The sequence below is a fragment of the Bubalus bubalis genome, chromosome 6 (genome assembly GCF_019923935.1).
Source record: "Bubalus bubalis isolate 160015118507 breed Murrah chromosome 6, NDDB_SH_1, whole genome shotgun sequence".
Taxonomy (NCBI): Eukaryota; Metazoa; Chordata; class Mammalia; order Artiodactyla; family Bovidae; genus Bubalus; species Bubalus bubalis.
Genome location: NC_059162.1, coordinates 31749315 through 31758476, shown reverse-complemented (window position 1 = coordinate 31758476; position 9162 = coordinate 31749315). Strand labels below are relative to the sequence as shown.

Below are 9162 nucleotides of genomic sequence, written 5' to 3'. Positions count from 1 at the left end.
CTTTAGATTTTTCTGTAGTTCAGAAAGATGAGGAAGAATCTAGGCTGAGGACTTTCAGCATATCTAACCAAATAACCATAGTTTGAACTTGCCCTCATCACTGAACCAGTTGCTACTGTGAGGTAGGCACCATTTGCCAAAGAAATCCTTGAGGATAATACAACAAAACCAGTTATCAGTTTGTTTAGTATCAGAAACCCAGACTGGCTAGCATGAAGAAATGTGCTGTTTTGATCAATTTACTATTTTAGTTTATCCTTTTGTTATTTTTCACTTTATAGCTTATGTATTAAAGCAGAGGAACTAATGAGATTTTGTTTGTGGCTAGATGGGAAACAGTGGAAACAGTGTCAGACTTTATTTTTCTGGGCTTCAAAATCACTACAGATGGTGACTGCAGCCATGAAATTAAAAGACGCTTACTCCTTGGAAGGAAAGTTATGACCAACCTAGATAGCATAATCAAAAGCAGAGACATTACTTTGCCAACAAAGGTCCGTCTAGTCAAGGCTATGGTTTTTCCAGTGGTCATGTATGGATGTGAGAGTTGGACTGTGAAGAAGGCTGAGCACTGGAGAATTGATGCTTTTGAACTGTGGTGTTGGAGAAGACTCTTGAGAGTCCCTTGGACTGCAAGGAGATCCAACCAGTCCATTCTGAAGGAGATCAGCCCTGGGATTTCTTTGGAAGGAATGATGCTAAAGCTGAAACTCCGGTACTTTGGCCACCTCATGCGAAGAGTTGACTCATTGGAAAAGACTCTGATGCTGGGAGGAATTGGGGGCAGGAGGAGAAGGGGACGACAGAGGATAAGATGGCTAGATGGCATAACGGACTCAATGGACGTGAGTCTGGGTGAACTCCGGGAGTTGGTGATGGACAGGGAGGCCTGGCGTGCTGCAATTCATGGGGTCACAAAGAGTCGGACACAACTGAGTGACTGATCTTATCTGATCTGATCTGATGCATATTAAGCATAATAATAAGTATGGGCTTCCCTTGTGGCTCAGCTGATAAAGAATCTGCCTGTGATGCAGGAGACCTGGCTTCTATCCCTGGGTTGGGCAGATCCCCTGAAGAAGGGAAAGGCTACCCACTCCAGTATTCTGGTCTGGAGAATTCCATGGGCTGTATAGTCCATGGGGTCTCAAAAGAATGGGACATGACTGAGCGACTTTCACTATGCATATTAAGTTCTTGGAGGGTTTTGGAGTTGTGTGAAACAGAAACTACCATTTTGTTAATAAACTCTTATGTTTTCAGCTTTCTTAGAAATAAGATAATAGAATTAAATGGTTTGAAGAAAATGGAACTGAGTAGGATGGACCAGAAGGAAAAGAATATAAATGAAGCACTTTTATAGCTTTGAATAAATTGGTAGTGGTACCCCCTTAACAAATAATTTAGGCTTGTGATCTTGGGACCATTAATTATTTTTTAATTTATAGTATAGTTGCTGAGTATGGGCTTCTTTGGTGGTTCAGACAGTAAGATATCTGCCTGCAATGTAGGAGACATGAAGGGAATGGCAGTCCACTCCAGTATTCTTGCCTGGAGAATTCCATGGACAGAGGAGCCTGGTGGACTACAGTCCATGAGGTTGCAAAGAGTTGGACACGACTGAACAACTAACACTTCAATTTTCACCTAGTTGCTGTACAATATTGGGCTTCCCAGATGGAGGAGTACTAAAGAATCTACCTGCCAATGCAGGGGGCACAAGAATGTGGGTTCAACCTCTGGGTCAGGAAGATCCCTGGAATAGGAAATGGCAACCCAATCCAGTATTCTTGCCTAGAAAATCCCATGGAGAGAGAAGCCTTGTGAGCTGGTCCATGGAATCACAGAGAGTCAGACATGATAGCAACTGAGCATGCTCGCTGTACAATATTATGTTTTATAGGTGCATGGTGTAGTGATTCATAATTTTTAAAGGTTATACTCCATTATAGTTATAAAATATTGGCTATATTCTCTGTATTATATAATAAATCCTTATAGCTTATTTTATACCTGATAGTTTGTGTCTCTTAATCCCCTACCCTTATATGGCCTCTCCCGGCTTCTTTATTCATGGGTAACAACTAGTTTGTTCTCTGCATCTGAGTCTGCTGTTTTTTTTTGTTGTTGTTCTATTCACTAGCTGTATTTTTTAAATTCCTCATGTAAGTGATATTACACAATATTTGTCTTCTCTGTCTGACTTACTTCATTTAGCCTAATGCCCTCTAAGTCCAATACATATTGTTGTAAATGGCAAAATTTAATTATTTTTTATTATGATTAGTGGGCTTCCCTGGTGGCTCAGAAGGTAAAAGAATCTGCCTGCAGTGTGGGAGACCTGGGTTTGATCCCTGGGTTGGGAAGATCCTCTGGAGGAGGGCATGGCAACCCACTCCAGTATTGTTGCCTGGAGAATCCCCATGGACAGAGGAGCCTGGCAGGCTGCAGTCTATGGGGTCACAAAGAGTCAGTCAGACACGACTGAGCAACTAAGCCCATGATGAGTAGTATTCCATTGTGTATGTACACTACATCTTCTTTATCCATTCATCTGTTGGTAGACTCTTCCGTATCTTGCACTTGTAAATAATGCTGGTATGAACATGGGTGGGCATGTACCTTTTCAAATCAGTGTTTTTCATTTTGGATATGTGCCCAGGAGTGGAATTGCTGGGTCATATGATAATTCTGTTTTTAGTTTTTTATGAAACCTCTATACTGTTTTCCAGAGTGGCTGCACCAATTTACATTCCCACCAACAATATGTGAGAGTTCCCTTTTCTTTACATCCTCACCAACATTTGTTATTTGTATTCCTTTTGATGCTTGCCATTCTGAGAGATGTGAGGTGGTATCTTGTTGCCATTTTAGTTTGCATTTCCCTGTGATTAGCAATGTTGTGCATCTTTTTTATGTGCCTGTTGGCCATCTGCATTTCCTCTTTGGAAAAATATACACTTGGCAGAATGTTACTAATTGGTGAACATGGGTGAAGAAAATACTTAAGTTCTTGGTACTAATCTTGCACCTTTTCTATAAGTTTGAAATTTTTAAAAAATAAAGCAAGTATAATTAGGTTTTTGAAGCATAGAAGATTCCGTGAAGAATGTGATTTCTCTTATTTCTTCACTACTAATTCTTTTTATTAACTTGTTATTGAGTATCTAAGAACAAATGTATTTCTTCATTGTAAATAGATAAGTCCTGCCTTACCCTGACTGAAAATCAGCTGGAGTGTCTGAGACCTGCTGATAAGCGACAAAATACAGACCCAAGAGCAGAAAAATATTTAACAGAATCAAGATTGTTTTATGGAAAAACGTCTCAAATATTGTTTGAATAAGTACTACTTTTTTCTTATTTTTATTTAGATATTTTATGACCTGGTCAGACAGATAAATAGAAAAACACCAGTGGAAAAGAAGAAGCCTAAAAAGAAATCATGTCTGCTGCTTTAGACCCACAGTAAGCAGCAGCTCTGAGCCAGGTAAGGTGCTAAAAGCAGAACAAACGCCTTTCTCAGCCTCTTAGGTTGGCTTTCCGCAACGTTAACCACTTCCCACTTCACCTATTGGGGTATTTCCAGGCTTCTGTAATTTGTAAATGTAAATGTGTTATATAACTTGTAGATATGTTCATCTGTTGGAAAATTTGTCTTTTTCTCAGTGAGGGTCTAGGCTCTCTGAGGGAGGGCAGGAATCATATCTGTTTTGCTCCAAAGCATCCCCAGTACCTAGTATAGAATGGGTATTCAAAAAATAGTGGTTGAATAGATAGAAAGCCTTCCAAGGTCACACCCAAATTCATACTGAATTGAAATGGAACAGTGGTTCATCTGGGAAAAAGTGAGTTTTGCCTCTCTTTGAATTAAGCAGAAACAAAAGCATGTAATGTGCTATTTTATGTCTGGCTTGTTTCACTCAAAAATGTTTCTAAGACTAATCCTTGTTGCACATAGCAGTGGTTTATTTCTGTTGTATGACTACACTAGCAATATGTTTATGTATTCTGCTATTGATGGACATTTGAGTTCTTCTCAGGAACAAGTATGATTCCTGTGCACTTTCTTGTACAAGTCTTTATGCACATATACGTATATGCATATGCATTTCTGTATGTAGGAATTGAAGGACCAGACAGTACGCTGTATATGTGGTTAGCTTTAGTGGACACTGTTAAGTCTTTCAAAGAAGTTGTACCAGTTTACACACATACTAGCAGTTTACGAATTCCACATCCTTTCAAAATTTAGTATTGCCAGTTTTTGGAACTTGAGCAGTTCTGCTGGGTGTGGTGGTATGTCAGTATAGTTTTAGTAGTCATTTCCTCTCAGGTATGGGTTGACTTCTTTCAAATGTTTCTTCTGTAGGTCTCTAAGTAGTAGTTGATTTTAAGTAGCACTTAAGTTTTCATTAAGTGAACCCATTGGAGAGAAATTAGTGGCAGCATTGAAGCTGCCTATCAAGTGAGAAACCAGGCTGTGTGGGGCCATTTGTTTGTTTTTCTTTAATTATATACTTAAATCCCCTGAACAGTTTCTGCTTATGTTCTTCAACTTAAACATTCAGTTCAGTTCAGTCGCTCAGTCGTATCTGACTCTTTGCAACCCCATGGACTGTAGCATGGCAGGCCTCCCTGTCTATCACCAACTCCTGGAGTTTACTCAAACTCATGTCCATACCATGAAAGAATAGTTTCATGAAGTGGGTTTATGATGTAATTTGATGCTAATTATGGGACTGTTACTAAACTTGGTCCATTTAAAGGAAAGTCAGTTGCTCCCCACTTGAGAGTTCGTTGTGCTAACTCTTGTAAGTCCCTTGGGTCCATTTAGTAGATTACCTCTTCCAGAGTACCAAATTAACTAATATGTGCTTCCTTAGAAATATGAATAAATTTCTCTTAGGGGAAACAACTGAGTAATTATGCCCCCTTTTGAAATAAAGTAGAGGGAAAGCAGAAAAGTTCATAGGTTGCCTCTGGTAGTCAGACTTTGGAAAAACAGCTTCTGGCCACATGGTTGCTTTAGGCTTTTAGTGAAATCTTGAGTCAGTAGCTATGAATCATCAGCTCTCTGAAGAGGATTATTGATAAAATTGCTGCTATTTGCGTTTCTTTAGGGAAGGGTCCAAAGGTAAAAAAAAGAAAAGAGAACTCCAAACTCCAATTCCTGTTCTGAAATGTATTTAGCTCTTTTATAATTAGTTGACTGGCTCATTTTTATCATTATCTGAGCTGACTCTCACTGAATTTCCAGTTCTCTGAAAATGTCCTTTTAGCTTATGTTTAAAGGAAGAGGTGCCATCTTCTGGCCTATTGTGAATATTCATTCATACACACACTACAGTGTATTACTATGAGTTTTACCTTAGAGGAAAGAAATCTTGACTTAAATCTAGAAATAAGACTTTCATCCTGGTTGCATAAATTCTTAGACTCTGATAGGTAATTCAGCCTTCAATATATTTAATGTTACCCAGGACCTCTGTGCCTATTTGATAATACCAAATAGTAGGTCACTTAGTAATCAGAATACTTTGCAGAGCTATAGGCTTGAAGTGCCATGTTGATCTCATTTAAAAGGTACTGAGATACAGAATAAATTTAAACAGCAACTCTTAAGTGTTTTTAGAAAGAGTATGTGAACCTTAGGGGCAACTTATCTAGCCTTAGCCATTAGGCAAAATCATATTGAAACATGTTAGTCTCTTTCTAATATGTCCTACTTTTGAAAATGGAGGAAAGAAATTCATCTTCAGGAAATTACTCCTTTAACCTAATTTTTTCTGCTGAATAGTAATCCTTACTTTGAATTTTCTGCCCTTGAAAACAGGCATCAGCTATTTCTGTATTATCTCTTTTTGACCTAGCCTGAATTGGAAGAGGTAACCCTAATATGGAGTTCCCTGGTACTTCAGATGGTAAAGAATCTGCCTGCAATGCAGGATACCCAGGTTCAATCCTTGGGTTGGGAATATCCCCTGGAGAAGGGAATGGCTAAACACTCCATACCCACTCCAGTATTCTTGCCTAGAGAATTCCATGGACAGAGGAACCTGACGGGCTACTGTCCATGGGGTCTCAAAGAGATGGACATGACTGAACGGCTAACACTTAGTAATACTTACAACCCTAATATAATAACCATAAAATGGTTGAATTAAAGAATTTTCCATGGAAAGTTGATGCAGCCATGAGTTGTTTTCTTAGTAGAAAAGGAACTTTTAAAAATAAGGTGATGATGGGGTAGAAACCATCACTGTTTTCCTCTGTGCAGACAGGACTGCTAGATACATTGTGAAACACTAAATACAATAGAACTGTTTTTAAAAACATTTTTAAAGAGAGTTTACAATAACCTTGTCGCTATATCTGTTTAATATATTTAGTTATCTAATGATCAGCTAAAAACATTTCTTTCTATAATATTAGATACCTATTTACTATCATGTTCTGACATTAAGAGATTAAACATACATATAAATATATATATATATGTATATATATATCTGTATCTATTCGATGTTCTAGATTACAGGAATGAAGAACTGTTGCCTAATTGGAAAGTGCCAGCATTCCAGACTTCAAAAAATAAATCTGAAGAGGCTTCTCCTGTTTTATATATTATGTGAAGAATTTAGATCTTATATTGGTTTGCACAAGTTCCCTGGAGAAAAGAATTGCTCTGTGTATATCTCTTGGAAAATAAGACAATAGTATTTCTCCTTTGCAATAGCAGTTATAACAGATGTGAAAATAAATATACTTGACTCTAATATGATTATACAAAAGAGCATGGATGCATTTCAAATGTTAGATATTGCTACTATAATCAAATGATTTCATATTGACCTTTTTATCATGTTTCCTCCCTGTCAAGCACTAAAAGTTGAACCATTATACTTTATCTGTAATGGTATAGATTATGAAAAAATTTCCCCTCAAACTCATTGCAGCAGATAACTTTTTTGAGTCATTGACTTCATTTTATATTTAAAAAATTATGAAATATCATTCTGTCATTATATTCTAATTAAAATTGTTTGTGCATAATGCTTTGGAAAAATGGGTCTTTTATAGGGAAAAAACTGGGATACTGATTTCTATGGCTTTCAAAGCTGAAATCTATAATAGACTAAACCCACTCTAATATCGCTTCTTGTGTTTTACTGTCAGATTAAATTACAGCTTTTATGGATGATTAAATTTTAGTACATTTTCATTTGGTTTGTGTGTTTTTGTTATTGTTTATAGATTTAAGGCCTTTATTTTATAATGACCACATTGTTTTAAATGCAGCAGTAGCTTCTTTCTGACTGGTACCTGCAGAGCACTTGGCTTTAAACCCCTAAGTAAGTGGTGATTTCTCTATGAGCAGACCTCGCACTTTCTGTTCTATAATATTTATTCCTATTATACAGTGAAATACATCATACTACATACAATAGTTTTGTATATTCTCTCTTGATCTTAAAGATTGTATCTTATTGAATAAAATATCCCACTGTGTATTATTTTTATATGTAAAAAGATAAGTTTAACACTGTATCAGGGTTTAACTTTTACTACTTCCAGTCTTCCCCAGCTTGTAATTTCATCAAGGAAATCCTTTTGTCATTGTTAATTTGTTGAGTATAAGTCCACCATGAAATGTTATGTAAAATTTTTCAGATTTGCTTCATAGTATTGTAGATTGAAGTATCTAAGAGAAGTGGGTGAAAGTGAAAAAGCATATAAAGGATGTGTCAGTTGCTTTTTCTTCAGCTGTGTAAGAAGCAGTATAGTGGCGGTCATATGGAAAAGGTTGCTAAGTTAAAATTTTTAGCTGGCTATATAGTGGTGCTTTTCTTTTCCTTCCCAGTTTTTTTCCATTTTTTGCAGAAGTTGGGGCTTAAGTAGATCTTGGACCTAGAGTGATATGACTTATGTATGCCATGAAGTAAAGCCAAACAGCTCATTAGCCACTTAAGTACTGGAGAAGGAAAGAAGCTTGGGAAACCCTGTGCCTTGTTACTGAATATCAAGGAGACCAGTCCTAGAAAGTCTAAATCATTGCTCAGGGATCTAGACGCTGTCTCATTGCAACTGGGTGTGAAGTAGTGTTCACGCCTTGCTGAGACTTTCCAGGAGTGTGGTCAGCCCCATCAGTTACTAAATTGACATTTAAAGATCAGATTTCAAATGTAAGTTCTGACCAACCTGAGAAAATGTTAAAATATTGTAAAAAATTTTTTGGAAATTGTATTCTTTTAAGTTTCTAATAAACTTAGTTACCTAATACTTACCTTCTGCTGATCCAGTTATACATATGTCTGGGACTGAGGGGCCAAAATCTCCTAAATGCAATAAATTTGAAAAATAAGCGAAGCGTTAGGGCCGGTCTGTCCAGGTCAGTGTGGCATATTTTAAGGTCCTCTAACGTCATTCTGCTTTAAAACACACCTCTCCAGCATTCCTTTGGACTTAAAATCATAGACAAATATCTCATAAGCGAGCAAACATTTCTAGATATTACCTGTTACACAGATTGTGTAGTTATTTGCCAGATTAAGTAGGGATTATTTTAAATAAGAATAACTCCCAAGTTCCAGTCTGCTTAAGGAGTAGCGTGAACTCCATGTCCTCTGTTTTAGAACATGACAGGTACTGGATTTGTTACATCTTATACAGTCCACTTGGGATAAAGGTAGAATTGTGAAGAAAAATGCCCTTCTGGCACACAGTAGTGTGCAAAGCAGGACCAGCTAAAATCAGAGGTATGCATCGCTATCCAAAAGAAATCTGCCATTGCTGAGCAAGAGGGAAAGGTATCCTGTCAGAAAGTGAGAGAGGTGTGCTTTTATAATGTCTCTATGTGGAGTTCTTAGTCTTGGTTCCGTAAGGGAGGGTACCTGAAAATAGTGGTGTATTTTTATAGCATAAAATTTAAAAGTCCTCAAGGATATTATATGAATCTCATATGGTAAATATTCAAGAACTGATAGCATATTAGTATTTATGGCTATTTAAAGTATAATAACTTTGGTTATATGAGTAATATTATGATTTAAAGGAGGCTTGATGTCATAGTTGATTGTTTGCTCGTTCCCACTTTGAATACAAACAACTTGAATGGCTTAGTAGTGCCACCAAAACTTAATAAATATGTAATCTATAATT

General features: G+C 37.0%; 1 protein-coding gene across 2 annotated transcripts in view; it reads left to right on the top strand.

The window, feature by feature from the left end:
* The window catches only part of RAP1A (RAP1A, member of RAS oncogene family), an 81628-nt gene extending 74403 nt beyond the window's left edge, over nt 1–7225 (top strand). For both annotated transcript variants that reach the window (XM_025288103.3, XM_006069465.4), the window contains exons 7-8: nt 3375–3490; nt 6535–7225. In XM_025288103.3, the coding sequence (XP_025143888.1) occupies nt 3375–3461 (87 nt within the window). In that variant the 3' untranslated portion in view covers nt 3462–3490; nt 6535–7225. The remainder of the gene's footprint in view (nt 1–3374; nt 3491–6534) is intronic.
* Nucleotides 7226–9162: the final 1937 nt, after the last annotated feature.